At 37.1% G+C, this 16,377-nt stretch overlaps 1 protein-coding gene across 1 annotated transcript in view; it reads right to left on the bottom strand.

The window, feature by feature from the left end:
• The window catches only part of aff2 (AF4/FMR2 family, member 2), a 249,659-nt gene that overhangs the window by 22,442 nt on the left and 210,840 nt on the right, over window positions 1-16,377 (bottom strand). Inside the window, exons 10-11 of the mRNA XM_048176187.1 lie at window positions 4,068-4,230; window positions 1,097-2,143 (exon numbers count right to left, since the gene is read on the bottom strand). Coding sequence (XP_048032144.1) covers window positions 1,097-2,143; window positions 4,068-4,230 — 1,210 coding nt within the window. The remainder of the gene's footprint in view (window positions 1-1,096; window positions 2,144-4,067; window positions 4,231-16,377) is intronic.

The following is a 16,377-nucleotide window of genomic DNA, read 5'->3' as shown; positions in this document are numbered from 1 at the left end:
GTCAGACAACGAATACAGGTCTAGGTATGTTTATGTGTAATCTCTCAACAAGTGTTTCAACTGCTGAAAGACGTCAATAAAACAGCTTGAGAATAATATCTCACATAGCATTACATTTACCTCAGGCAAGTCATTTAGTGTCCACAGCATGCTGGTTCACTAGAGAAATCAACTCTAGAGGGGAATATATGTACTATATTAGCTTATATATTCATTATGTTTACTTTACCTGTTAGTAATGTCTTAATTATTTAATACATTTAAATACAATTGTCATGAAAGCAAGTCATGACAGTAACTGTGTAAATGATTATAGCAATGTGCAAGAAAGTGCATGTTTGTGTACTGTTGCACCCCTACTTATATAGTGTTAGATAGTGTTCAGAATTCTGTATTGGGAAAGATCAGGGCTAAGAACTGAGGGTGTTTTCACATATGGTACACTTTAAATTAACCAAACCCATTTCAGAAATGAAAATGACCTTAGTGCTTTTGGTGTTCACAATGTAAGTGCACTTAAAACAAAAAGGACCCAAAACGAACCTCCTTAGGTAGTTTGACTATGGTTTGTTTGTGGGTCCCTGGGTCCTTTGATAATTTGCCCAGATCTAAGATAATTTGGGGTGTTCATAAACGTTATATCGGCTCAATATCACTTGTGGTGCTCAAACAAACTAGGTGTGAAAACGTCCTGAAAGGTTGGACGTGCAAGTGGTCTTCCATGAGCGGTAACTTTGTGCCTGTTGGTGTGAAGTTTTTTGTATGATCCTTTGGACAGAAACACCAGGAAGTTTTATGATATAAAAATGGCATTGGATGAAATACTATATTATATTATAAAACAATAAAATGTGTGGTAGTTCAATATCTGTGCTGCTAAAGAAATTTGAATACAATTTGAACACGACAAGGGGCCAATCCTTCAGCTATCAATGTTGTGTCAGAGAACATGTCTCAGGAAAAAGTGCATGTTGCAAAAAGAACCTGCTGAATGAGTACTTGCCTAAAATAATAATTACATGATTAATTTGCTATTGCAGCCCTTGGTTTTATAATTATAGAGCATGAAATGAGAGTGAGAACATTGAACACTTGCCTTGTGTTTCCTCTTGGATTTGCTAGGGTTCTTTTCTGCAGGGATGGAGGCAGGTGACTGTTGCCGTCTGTGCTTGACACTGACCTCCCGACACTCAGCCTTGGTTGGAGGAGGCTCTGGGGGATCTTGCCCTGGGATTCGTGACAGGAAGCTGAGTTCAATCTTTACCCAAAGGGACTTGATGTCCTCAAAATCTCGTAGCGGTGACAAAAGTTCATTTTGTACAATGGGGATGGGAGAAAAAAGGGGCTCTTCTAGGAGATCCGAGGCACCTGGGTCAGGAATGGAGGTGCTGCTTGTGCTGGTAAGGCTACTAACACTCAGGATATTGCTGTTGCAATCCTTGGATTTCAAGCTTAGGGTGTTGGGACCCGGACAGGGAAGCTGAACCTTGGTGAGCTCTTCGGGGTCTGAATGACACTCGGATGAAGAAGACTCTGTCTCTATGAATTCCTTAGACTTGGGGATGATCTTGTTGGGTCCTCGGTGCTTCTTTTTATCTTGAACAGGTGTGATATTAGTTGGTGCAGTGTTTGTTGTGGTGGTTCGAGGTTCCTTTCTTGGAGCTGTCTTTACCCCAGGGCCCTTTCCTCTAGGTTTTGGCGGTTCTAAAGGCGGGGGCTCTTTCTCTTTTGGGGTGGAACTTGAGTTTCCTGGTCTTGGCCAGTTGTGCTCCTCACTGCTGGAAGATCGCTCCACCTTTTTGGGCTGCTTCTTGCCAGTGCTTCTCCTGGGGGGCGCTAGCTCCACTGAAGCTGGTGATTTCACCTTGGTGCTTTTGCTTTCTGGAGCCTTCTGACCAGTCTTGGGTTTGACTTTCTCTCGGATAGGACTGAGCAACGTTCTCTCCTTGGGGTCTGCTGGTGCCAGTGCTGTGCTGGGCTTGCTCTTGCTGGAGCTCTGGCTCTCAGAGGCTTGGCTTTCATCAGGTTGAGAGCTGTTAAGCCCATGACTATCTGACTGGGTGTTAATTAGTGCTTTGTTGTGAGGATTAACTTTGTTTAGCCACTTATCTAGTTGCCACTTGTTTGTTGACGGAGGTTCAGGCTATTGGAAAAAGACAAAAAATTGTGGACCACAGTTTTAGGCATATTGAGTACATTGTCTCTACAACTTATTTTATCAGTTGCACAATGACACTGTGGACAGTCTTGAAGACTGGAAACGAAGATCAGATTTGTTGTATGTGACATTTTTACGTGCATTAAGTGCATTGAGGTCTACAATGTAAATTAATACATGTTTAAAATAACATGGAAATCGAATTTGTAATGATGCATATCCATACAGATTTCATCTGTCTTCAGTGTTGATTCATGAGAAACTTGATGATTCAAGTCATATGACTTTCACAGACCAATGAGCTGGCGCTATGATGAAAAGGCCATTAAGAGAGGAAGTCATAAAACTCCTGAATAATGGAGGAAATGCTGTGAGTACTGTCCTGATGACTGCTCACAGCTCTCACTGCAAAGATGTTTTCATCAGCTATATTATCTCACGCCGATTGTAGTGTACCATTACATTTCCAGACAAAAGTAAATCGTTCCCACGAACCCATAAACACTGCCTTGAATGCTCTAAATGATAGCAAATCATTCAGAAAAGGAAGCTGTGGAAATGAGTGGACATCCATATTAACCATTAAACTCACAGGGTAAGAAATTCAATTCAGTGCACTTTCCAATCAGACGTGATGGCACGTTTCGAGACAAAAGGCAATCTCCTATGCTATTTCTCCATCTGTCAGAGGGACATTTCCGCCAATACGAGCTACTAAATTTTATAGTGAAAGCACTGGCAAAGATGATGAATTAACAATTGAGCATGTCGAAATTGACAGGCCTTCCAATATTTCGCCACTGAGGCATCAGGGCTATGCGCCGCCACTTGAAAGAGAAACATCTTTCTGTAGAGCAGAGCGCTTGCAGTGCTAAGATACGGATTCCCATTGGCCATCCCTGGCAGAGAGCAAAGCTATACACACAGAAGGGGTGATGAGAACCGAGAGATGTTTACTCTTGTGTAATGCTCTTAGGGAGCCCCGGGCAGGCTACTGCGGGACAACTTTAAAGCTGCCAATTAATCCTTTGAGGAGATCCTTTCAAAAATCCTACCCCTAACCCATGCTGAGAAAAACTCGGAGGGGGAATGCTGCCTAAGTCTCTCTTTGCCTTTAGCTAAAGGAGAAAATAGACTTACTCAGATTCATCTCAGTTCTTTTGAAATTTCTGGTAATGGGCTCCAAAATAATCATCTAAGGGAAATAATTGCATAAGCTGGTACTCATTTACCTCAGGGCCCAGAGTTCAGAAGGTAAGCAAAACAACAAAACTGTAAATAACACTAAACAAGATGGGGTGAGAAAATCTACGAACATGTCTGGGTCATGCTTCACTGCAAATAAAATAAAATAAAATAAAAAAATAAATAAAATTATAGGACCATTGTGATATTTTTATATTGTAAGATTATTTTGATGGCAACTAAACAATTTTCTCCCCTAAATTCTTATTACAAAAATTACATTAGTTAGTTACATTTATTATTATTATTATTAAAACAAGCATAATAACAACACGAAATCTAATCTATGAATATAGTATTTTCTTATATTACACCAATACAACATTAAAATAATAAATAAATTCTCTTTAGATTACAGTAATGGTAATGAATTGTTTTTGAAAACCGTAGGGGTGGCTTGAGCTGAAATGTCGCAAAAATGTCACATTCAAGACACAATCAATTTAATTTACTTTTTGCAATAAATACTGTTTAAAATCAGCTTCATAGAAAAGTAAAGATGATAAATTAACAATTGAGCATCTCGAAATTGTCAGGCCTCCAAACATTTCACCACTGAGGCATCGGGAATATTGTTTTAAATCAGCTTTATATGAGTTGTGCAAAATTCTTAAGCCATGGATCAGTTTGTGGATATATTTGAGGGAAGTAAAGTGATGAGTACCTCTGGTGTGGCAGCGCGGGATGTTCGGTTGCATTCACTGTCACTGGAACTGCTCTCGCTGTCTGAGTCGGACTCAGAGCTGCTCTCCGATTCGCTGGAGCTGCCCGAGGCAGCGCTGGAGTGACCGGTTGGTTCGCTGGTCCGCGGTGTGGTTCCAGAAAGGCTTTAGACAAAAGAACGGAGGAGAACATTCATCAACTGGTATGACACACTTCAAACCATACAAATGTGCCATTGACAGCACAGATGTAGATACAGGATGTTTTATTAATGCACACCAGAAATGATTAAACAGCAGGAGAAACCGAGCCAATGCATTCATCAGCTGGACCTCTGACACATTGTACCAGACAAGGCTGTAAAAAATCTGCCTAATATAGCTAAAGAAGGAATAATTCACCCCAAATTCTGTCATCATTTACTCACCCTCATGTTGTTATTTTGTTCTGATAAATGCTGAAGAATCTTCATGTAGCTCTTTTCCATACAAAAACAGTTAATCTACTATATGTAAAGATTTATTTTTTTTCTGTTCCATGGTAAAATAGAGCAGCATACAGGTTTGAACTGTGATTTTGGAGCGATTTATTCCTAAGTGTATATGGCTAAAGGGCTTGTCACATCATTTTACAGAGAGAGAGATTAAAAAAATAATAATTTTTTCCCATGCCAACTATTACGTTTTAGTTAAATGCTTTAAAACATTAGACAACACAATTAAATCTTTGTTAAATATACCTTTTTTTCCCAAATGAAAAAGGTAAAAAAATACCCTTGATATCTGTAAGTTGTTTTTTATATATAATACATTTTCAACACTTGCTGCTGCTTTGGTGAACCAACTAATAAAGAGACAACTGAACCAACTGATGATAGACTACATCACTTAGAGAGAGACAGAGACAGAAAGATATAAATAGAAAGAAAATGAGCAAGAAAAGAAAGCATTTGTTTACTTCTCCACCTGTGTGGCTATTACTCGGCTCTGTCTCAGAGTTATCAGTCATGCTCGGCATTATTTATGAGTTCATGAAAGGCCACAGTGCTCTAATCCAATAAGTACTTCACTTCTCAGGGTATCCTCAGATGTGGCCATCCAAGATTGTTCTACATGGAGTCAAACATGCCAGAAGGAGGCAAATTAAATTCCTTTCCAAAGGTCAGACCAGGCTGCTTTATGTTGACACTTCATTAGAGATTATGTTACGACAGGAAAAAGCGCTATGGTCTACAGCTGTGCCAGCAAGACATGGACAACACTAGCCAGGAAAGAAGAACCTGTCCCAGGAAAGTGAAAAAGCAAACAAAACACAGAGGTATGCCAAATCATGACATAAGGTTTATCCAAAATTGGCCACTTGTTCACTCAGGCACTGTCAGTGTAAAGGAAAAAACCTACATACTACCTGACACCCAATGTGTGCTACAGTGAAAATGTTTCATAATCAAATACCATCTGATAGAAATAGGACACTGTTACAAAAAAGACACAAAGGGCTTGGAATATGCTGTTCTTTCAAAACACCAACCTGTGTGACCTTTGTCTATGCAAATACCACTGATTGGTGTGATACAGACACACAAACCAAAAAACAAAAAACAAAACAAAACAAAACAAAACAAACAAAAAAAAAAAACAGAAGGTCATTTTCTCTCCATCTTTTGGTCTTAATAAGGTTGACCTTTGGTTAACAGCTGTGGAATCTCATGAGAGAAAGGTAAGTCTGAGAAAATGTTTCCTGGTTCTTTCACCTTTTATTACACATGAAATTGTTTACCTATTAAGAGTGAAAATGTAATATAATATAATATAATATAATATAATATAATATAATATAATATAATATAATATAATATTTAACTTCCATACTGGGGCATTACTTCAGTCCAAAAAAAAAAAAAAAAAAAGATCTGCGGATTTGCCTAGCATAGTGATGTAAAGTAAACAAAGTTTATTTATCTTCATTATTCATAATTAACGGTATCCTCGTCCCCAAACAGACCGGACAGAGCAGCTTTGGGAATAGCTTTCTTTTCGTAAAGCAGCACATGTTGCATGAACACAGGAAGGAGGAAGTGTTTCCCTGAAGGAGTTACAGCAGGCCCTGGGCAAACTCAACTAGAACTGGGCCACTGGGACTGAAAGAACTGGGTAAATTAAACATTTCACTGCTGAACTATAACTGTAATAAGGAATGATAACATAACTGCTTTCATAAGGGTTTATGTTTGAGACTTAGAGGCCTAAAAACTAGTAGACTTAGAAAAAAAGTTTATGCCTTGGTTATCACCAATATCACCAGTGTAAATGTTTAAATACATAAACTATATAAATATCATAGCAGTTTCACTAATTAACATATTTCTGTCATGACAAGTCTCAGAGAGACTGGCATGGTAATGGATATGGCAATGTTAATGCATTTGGTCTTGGTGGAATAGATCTGCTACACTGCTGCTACTGCAGAGCAAGTACCGAGACTTGCTATTGCCAATACATTCACAGACATTGCTGTGAGCATGTAAGACATGCTGCTGCTGCTGAACATGTAACATACATGAAATAACCTCCATGGCAGATCTATACAGGTGGAGCTGGGGAAGGTGGAGGGTTTCTGAAAGCATGCTAACAGCAAACGCTACCAGTATTTGAATGTTGAGGTGCAGCTCACTGGATGCTAATGCAACAGCAACCAATCAGCTGCGCTATGTAGATAATGTTGTGATCAATACCAAATTGAGTTAGGAACCTATCAACCTGTGCCTTCTAGAGTTTCATGACAGAACTAGGTATTAGCATTTATTTGTAATCTTGAAACACTCAGTTCACATACCACACTATATACACATAAAAGAAGTGCACAAATATATTTCTCAAATCCACCATAAGTTATGCCATGTGAAAGCCGTCAAGGCGCTTATTAATATTCAGTAAGGGAAGAATTTGCACAGGCCTCCTAGTTTATCATGACTTTAAATAATTCTCTGTCAATGCATGTTGTTGTTACAAACCCAAAAAGATCTCCAGGCATAAGCAAAATATCTCAAACAACTCTAATAAATAAATAACAATATTTAGAACAATTTACTCTTTAAATATTCATGTCTTATAATGAAGCAATTTTCCAGGCTGGTGCTAGGCAGTAGGGAATATGAAATCCGATGTACATACAAAAATAAACACTAGCTAGACTTCTGTGGGCTGTTAGACAAAGCTACTTGAACAAACTGTGAGTTTCAGAGTAGGTTTAGAATTGACAAAACCAAACAAATGCAAACCAGTTTAGATGCTATAAACATTCTCTGTCAACTCAAGGTTTGATTCAGAGTATATGATATGATGTGATATGATATTATATGATATGACTCTGAAGCATGTGCACCTTAAAGTGTGACATCTTCAGCCAACAAACAATCACACAAAATCACATGTCAGTGAAATTCACTTCTCTCTGACCCAATGCACTTGTTATGAACATCATCATAAATTTAATTCAACACATTTATAAGGCAGAAAAAACAAAACAATGCTGCTGTAACAAAAGCTTGAGAAGGCAGCTGAAAGAATATATCTCACTAATTAATATCCATAATTAAAATATCTCACTAACATATCCTAATTGAATTTATTTAATTAATAATTTATGTAGGTTCACAAAGAGCATAAAAGAAAACATGTAAGCTTAGCAATGTTAAAAGCTTTATGTTTTAAAACTTTTATATGTTTAAATAAATTATTTATGTTTAATTCAAATATACAGTATATCAATTAAAAAGCTGATTATTAAGCTTCAGATTAGGGGTGTCGCAATATACCGATATTGACGATGATCATGATATTCAAAGCATGAAATATCAATATAGTGTTAATTTAGGGTGTGACAATATACCGGTATTGGCGATAACCACAATATTTAAAATGAATAGGACTCTTATGATATCATGACATGTAAATACTCCAGCGCCAGTACCTGGTTGAGCTCTCAGGTGGCAGTATTGCACCTTAACGTTGACACCTGTCAAACAAGAAGAAGACGTAGCGCGTGCAACTATTCCGTGAAGAATGTCGTCCGAACGGGAGAGTGAGAGGCTCTGTCCACATCCGAAAAAAATAAAGTAAGCTCGACAGAATGGGAATTTTTCGGCTTCCAAGAAAACTGCTCCTTAGACAGTCCAATCTGCAGGATTTGCCTAGCTAGTGCGTAGGGTGGCAACACCACCAACCTTTTTACCCACCTCCGTGTCCATCACCCTGCGGATTACGTCATTTTACAGAGAGTAAGTTGCGATTATTTTACTAGTCATGGAATGGGAAATGTTATATATACCTGTTAACAGTGATTTTCTGTGTTCATATATTTAAATAAAGGGCGATTCTTTTAATAAGTACCGCATTTTCTATACTCGTCTTATTCAGCGTGATGTAGCCCCGATGAGTTTTTGTCATTATATCATATTATAAGATGTAGTTGTATTACAATATCACACAAGCAGGAGTGCCGTTTTCCCCAAATCAACACAAATGCAGAGTTCATTTAACTTATTGTTAGTGTGAGTTACATTTTAGACACAATATTGTTAATACTGTTTGTTTTTTTCTTTATTTCGCCAACGAAAAATGCTTTAATTTGGAGCAAAACATAGATGGGGGTGTAAGAAATATGTGAGTTTGTTCACAGCTAATTGAATGAACCAAACTCTGACAGGAGTCCCCAAAAAGAGCTCTACCATCTAAAATATATTCAAAACACACCACCTCCAGCTTTTGCTGACAGAAGAACAAGGTAATACAAGGGCCAAAGCCATGAACGCTCTTCTGAGATTATCACACCAAAACAAAAGCTGACGCATCACTGTAAGCTACAGGGACCCCATCGACTAGTGTTTTTCTCTCTCTGTTTACACTGATACCATAATCTCAGATCAATGTGACAGATAGTCACAGCCTGGCAGTCTGTCTGATGGGCCGAAACGCAGATGGAGAGAGCTTACAATGGAGGGGGGCAAGAAAAAGCAGTGTGTGAGAGATGCCAACTGCTTGAAGAGACTCATTAAGACACAAGTTCATCTAGAAATTCACACCGGACCCAAGGGCCACTACCAGATCGAGTCTAACGTTGCAGCTCAGGACCTCAGCAAAAGGCTGCCTCTAGATTGTAGATTGTAATTATTTGCAGATCTATCAAAAGGCGGCCTAAAGAACCCTGAGAAAGTTTGCATTATGATTCTTGCCATCGCCCGCCATGTCTCATATCCAAGTCTTTTCTTGGTTTTTTCAACCTCTCCTTCAATAAAGTTTAATAGTTAATTATAGATGAATGATTCCTACGGTCGCTGGAGCCGGCAGAGACCTGGGCCATGGCTCAGAAGCCCACGTTTGATTCTATTCCCCTCAGAAACAGAGCTGGGGCCGTTTCAGAGATCTAGTCTGGACCGCAACCTGTCAATACCGCCAGACAGATGTCTTCGGCGTAGGAGATTTTAATGCACTGTGAATTTATGATTTCCATCAATAAGTTACATTTGAAAAGTTCAAAAGAATTCGAGGAAGCGGGGTCTCGACACTAAACACAATTATGTGTTTGGGGGGTGAAAGCAACAAAGAGTTTGAAGCACGAAACGACGGAGAGAGAAGATGAGAAGAGACCTGAAGGAGTTTCATTTATAAGTCATCAGCCCACCGCCTCATAAAACGATCATCTGCAAGCAGCGCATACATTATTTTTATAAATCACCCAGAAGAATAACTTGCCACACATCTCTACACTGATGATTGTGACTTCCCTTTGCCCTTAAATCCATTACAAGCTTTATTTGATTCAATCAATGGTACGTTCGCATGAGGAATGGATTATAGTTCCTGTTTCAAAACCACGGCTCTGATTCCTGAATCATTACAAGATCTGTTCTCAACAGGGACAAACTGAGCGTATTTACAAGTTGATGGTTGGTTTCCCGAGCTCAGATTAGGTCTGGTCTTTGATTAAAATGTTTCAACTGTCTGCGAATGTTCAAAACAAGACCATAATTCCAACTGACGTGCTTACACTGATTACTCTCTCTGAAAACAAATCACAGATGTCAAATATATTTCCATAGCATAATCTAAAGCAGTGATTTTCAACTGGTGGGTCGCTGGGGTGTTCTGACTGGGTCGCTAACAGGGAAAAACAATGGCGAATGCAAATAATAAAATGCTAATAATCATATAATAGCGTATCATTAAGATAATAGCCAAATAAATTGGCTTATCAACTTTAAAAAGAAAGGAGAAAACCCTTCCCATGTTTTTGATGTCAATGTTATGCATTCAATCATGAATTGTTGATTTGTTATGAATTGTTATGCATTGTAACTAAAGTGGTAATGGTTATGTCACTCGCATTGCTTCATTAAATTGAGGATAAACCACTGGAGTCACATATATGTCTTTCTTACCTTTCTGGACTTTGAAATTGGTAATTGCGTTGCGAATCAGAGAGACAGAAAGCTCTCAGATTTCATTAAAAATATCTTCATTTGTGTTCCAAAGATAAGCGAAGGTCTTACCAATGTGGAACAACATGAGGGTGAGTAATTATTGACAGAATTTTCATTTTTCGGTTAACTGACCCTTTAATATTCTGACATCCTCAAAAATCATGTGCAAATCTACATAAGTTAAAATAAAATACAACATTACAATTACAATTTGTTTTGTGCAATGAATGATCCAAAATCAATCCAATTCAGCCCAGGTTATGTTCATAATTTTGCATATTGTTGGGTCTATGTAGTTTGTGGTAAAATTAATATATTTGATATTTAATATTAAGGACTTTTTGTTACTTTTCTACAATAAACAATTTTGTTTCTGTGTTAGGTCATCACTTGATGTCCAAAATAAAATCTGGGTATTCTGAGGCCAAACCACTGATCTAAAGATGACCGGTTGCACTTGAATCACCTGTATTATAATCTACAATCCCTCTGTCTATGCAAGCATATTTGAATACATTTAAGAAATGGAGACAGAGCAACCCCAACAGACGTTTTTGGCTTTGTTGTGGCGATGTAACCATATGGTCCAGTCATTAAGAGGCTATTGCCTTGAATGGTTAACTTGCAGTCCATTTAAGTAGGACACAGTTGTGTCTGAGCTGGTGACATTTACATGCTATTTTCATGCTGTGCTTTTAACAGAAGCATTGTTAGTTATTTACACTGAATCACCCTACCAACCACCTAAAACAACTAAACAGCAAAACCTGGAAACCACCCAGATTACCAGAGCAAGCACACACTATAAAAACATCCAGGCAACCACCCACAACACCCTGATATTTACAAAAGTAGACATTTTCTTATGTTTTTGTAGCTTCAAATGTTTTATGCACTTTGAGTGACATTGCATAGCTAACCTAAATGTTTTACCCATCTATGCATTTTGGCAAAGTGACTTATATTGCATGCAAAGTATACATTTTAACAATTCGTGCATTCCCTGGGAATCGAATGCATGACCTTGGCTTTGACATGCTCTAAAGTTTCAGCTACAGGAATATTACCCAAATAATCATGATTTTGAAACACTCCATATGTGGTTTTCTTTAAATGTCAAAGTCTCACAGAAAAGCCCCAAAGGCTCCAGATGGAGATATTTCTCACATAATTATGCTCTGCTTGTTTGGAGTTGTGTTTTTCCAGAAAGAACAGAACTACGGTCATTGCAAAGGGTGGTACACAAATCCCAGACCTCCCTTTGGCCCATCTTAAATCATTCTGAGAGGGCTAAAAGAGCATATCCCACCGCCATGGACAGAATTTCCCTTGCCACAATGCCAAATGAGATGAATCAAAGCTAACAAGCTAAATCAAAGGAAAGTTAAATGTCAATGTTAATAGTTGATTTACAAGGATACATTACGCATACATGCAGTTATAAAGTGGCTGTTTAGTTAAAGACTTGCCAAAACAGGATGAACTTTTGACCATTTTGATCATAAAAGGGGAACTTATGAAGCAATCGTATCCAAACAGATTGAGGTAATGGACTAAAACAACACAAAATTTGTATTGACACTTGGTCCACTTTTCAGAAACGACAGCATTTGCTTCAAAATAACTTAACGACAGCTACTCTATCAGATCGTATCACGCATATACATTCTTGTACAGTATATTTGCATGTGCAATTGAATCAATGGCCTTTTTTTGAAGCTAATGAGCAACATTTAAGATGGATGACTTTATATGATAATATAAAGTGGAGCCACCTGATATTCACACAATTAGATCCACATCACTGGAGCATGAGTTGATTTCATAAGTTGCCTTTGAGAGACAAAATGGCAACGTTGACACAGTAAACAAGTTATTAATATGTGGAGGGATTTCTGAACACGCTTTTTTCCCGTTTAGAAATCCCCAACACACATTCTCAACCTGAATTCACACCATGTGTGAGTGCAATTAACAAAGAAGTGGAGAAATAAATTAGATGGGGAGTGAAAGAGAGAGAAAGAATAGAGATGCAGGATGTTAATAGATTACAGCTGAATGAAAAAGCATAAATGAATTAAGATGCAAACAAAGCAGCACACATTAAGCACTGGTTGACTATGATTAATATGTAAAGGGCCCACACTATTGAGTAAAGGAACTCTGGCCAAGAGAGATTAAAGGAGCCATTAAGAAAAAAGGTGTAATAATTTTCCTCTAATTACACAAATCTGTTATTAAGAACAGAGCCGTTTCCCTCGATGATGCATTTGTGTGATTTAACTGTTCAGGATACATGTAAACACAGTGTGTAGTTCCATGAGTGTAAAAAAAAAAAAAATAATTACACTGAAATTACTTTATTTGATAACTCTTTCTGAGAAGCACATATATAATATATTAAAGACATTCTTAATTAGTGGTTTGAAAAAAAAAAGAAAAAAAAAAGTGGTTTGAACAAAAAAATAAGAATAAAAATAAATTGCTAAATCAAAATTAACACATTTTACACAATATTTACTCATAATTCACAGAAAAAAACATTTGAAACAAAAAATGCTTCATTATTCATTGACAATCTGTCAGTAGAGTTTGGAAATGCATACTTATTTGGCAATGACAATGCCAATAATATCAATTTGGCCAAATAGTGTCTGACTAATCAGCCTGGCCAATGTTTTTCCTTGTGCAAAAGAAGCACATGCTTTTAAAAAGAGCACTTATTACAGAAGTAATATACTTATATAAGAATATACTTAAAGGGATAGTTTACCCAAAAAAAAGAAATTTTTGTCATTAATTACTTTTGTTCATCTTCAGGACACAAATTAAGATCTCATAAAAACATATCAGACCAAGGCACTCGAGAATTTAGGGAAAAATATAAAAACCCTTTATTCAATCATGGCTCAGGCATTTAAAAACAGGTAACAAGTAACCGCACACCAACGCTTTGTGGCTAATAAGCCTTCATCAGGGTGTGAACAACAAACACACTAGAGCTGTAAATTCAATCTGTTAATCAAAAACAAAACAACAACAACAACAAAAATGCTCAATTCATATTGATTAGTTTTACAATCTCTTTATGAACTTTTTGAAGTGTCAAAGTGAAGGGACAGAAAGTTCTCAGATTTCATCAAAAAGATCTTCATTTGTGTTCAGAAGATGAACGAAAGTCTTATGGTTTGGAACTACATGAGGGTGAGTAAATAATGACAGAATTTTCCTTTTTGGTGTGTACTGAATGTAATGTTTTCAGACACTTAACTTTCAGCTGGCTAAAAATGCTTTGGTGGACACACGGCCCGACTTTCATAATGCCTTATATAGATGTTCAGCAAAACAGAGTATGTCCACTATGAATATCATTGCCTTTGGTTACTTGGCAAAGTACTGCAGTACTGAGTGTCTTTCTATGTTTATGTAGTTTGCCCTGTTGTTTAGGTGTGATCTGTGTGTTCTCTCTCCAGGCACCAGAGTGCCCTCTTACCCTGCACCATTTCAACTGGATACAAATGCTGAGCCACCCACAAACTGCCAACACACACACACACACACACACACACACACACACACACACACACACACACACACTTGCACTGCTCAGCTGGGATCAGCAGAGCCTCAAATGCTGACACGCTCATTCTAAGTGCTGCTGGAAATCTAATGAAGCAGCAATTTGCACATTGTTGCTCATGGGCTCTCTATATTCAGCCTTATAAAAAGACCTCTGGCACAGAGGCAGAGATATGTCCTCTCTCATACACCCTCTCAATGCTAATGTTAGCGCTCTGCTGGCTTTTATACACCATCAGAGGCTAATTGAAGCCTCACTTCACTCTAAAAATCAATGGTATGCCCTGCTGTATGAAAAAGTGAACTGTTTACATTGTCATTTCTCCAAATGACAGTAATTAGACCCTGTTTGTGGCAATATTCAAAAACCTGCTCTGAGAAAACTAGTATTGTTAATAATCACACAATAGTTTAAAGGAATGTTTCACATTCAGTTCATGGCATGATGTCGGTTACCACAGAAAATAACTGACTTGTCCTTCAAAAAGTAAAAATCACAATTACTGTAGGTCTGTAGTACACCGGGCCAGGATGTAAACATTAAAATATAGTGTTTCAAAATTATAGTCGTAAGCCGTAAGGCATGTGATTGTATGATGATTTTCAACTTCACTGACATGACCACGTATTTCCGGTGAACCCAGTAACCTTTGCTTGTAACATGCACAGATGCCAGAAAGGGAGTGTGTAAATAAAGGAAGCAAAGGAAATACATTTGTAACACCTAACCAGAAGTTCATCTATCCATTTCAAAAAGGACGATTTAGACAAATTACAGCTCAATTTGTAAATTGCTTCTTACTAAGTGCTTCACACCTCTGTTATGTTTTTAAATCCCCTGGAGGGGAAAAAAAGTAACTTTATTTCGAAACTAAACTTTAAATAATATTAAAATAATATAAAAATAAATAACATTAACTTGCATGATATTAACTGAAAAAAAAAGTATTTAAGGGGAGAAGGTTACATTAAAAACATACATTTTAAAATTAGATGCTTAATTTTGATGTTAATTCCACTATTGCTTTATATAGAATTGTTCTATACAGTATTTAATGCAGTTACATCAAAAGTAACTGTAAATAAATGACAGAAAAATTAAGAATAATCCATTACTTTACTTATTTCCAATGGAAATGTAATTAAATTACAGTAATTAATTACTTATGCATTACAGTAATACATTACACCCAACACTGCTCATCAAATTTACTTATCTATTATATTTCTATATATCTATATATTTCTACACATAAGTTTTAGCAATACACTTTATTGCAACTTTATATATCACAATGCAACCTTTAACTATACTTGAGTCAAACAATTGTTTAGTACAATGTACTTATTGTGATGATGCTGTATTACAAAACACTTTTGCTGTTATTGAGGTGGGATACTGGTAAGGTTAGGGACAGGTTTGGTGGTATGGGTAGGTTTAAGGGTGGGTTAAGGTGTAACGGAAAGGTCAACAGTACAGTTACACATGTGATTACAAAAATTAATTACAGCTGTAATTACATTCACGTATTTCTGAAATATAAGTACATTGCAAAAACATGCATATACAGAATAAGTGCACTCTATAAATTAAATCTTAGTACATACAGTAGTAGTTAGAAAGTTAATATATAGTTTTATTTTTTACTATATTGCATCTTATTTTTATGCCCAAAATGGTAATCAAATTGATGTTACAAATAGTGCCAATAAAGCTGAACTTGAATTGAACCTGGAATGTTCCTTTAACCAGACACTTTTAGAAATAAATGTAAATAGATGAGAACTGTTTTAATGACATACTGCAGAAGATCAAATTACATCCTCTATTTAAAAAAAATCTCTATCAGTGAAGAGTTTCTGAACACGAGTTAGGTGCGTACCACCCACCACTGTTGCTGTTGTTCTCGGGCAGTTGGTTTGTTTCTGGCACACGGTCATGTATGCAGACTTTCCAAATTGCCCCAAACACACCAATTTCTCAAAGTCTAAGAGACAACACATCATGTGAGTCAAAACCAGACAGGGGGACATTAATCTGTCTTCCGCTTGGAGATGAAAACACTCTCGGGCGTAGGGGAAAAGGATAAAAAGTGGGATCAGTTAATGAAAAATTCATTCAATGAAACTTGATGGGTGTAGGCCTGGAAAGAAGAATGTTTTGACAGTGGAGAGAGAAACGTAAATTGGAGGGGAGAGTGGATCCAAGCTGAAAAACACATCAATAAATGAGTTGAAAATCTGGAGTGTG

This window comes from Megalobrama amblycephala, linkage group LG23 (genome assembly GCF_018812025.1).
Source record: "Megalobrama amblycephala isolate DHTTF-2021 linkage group LG23, ASM1881202v1, whole genome shotgun sequence".
NCBI lineage: Eukaryota > Metazoa > Chordata > Actinopteri > Cypriniformes > Xenocyprididae > Megalobrama > Megalobrama amblycephala.
Note: the sequence above shows the minus strand (reverse complement) of the source record. Positions and strands in the feature narration are given on the sequence as shown.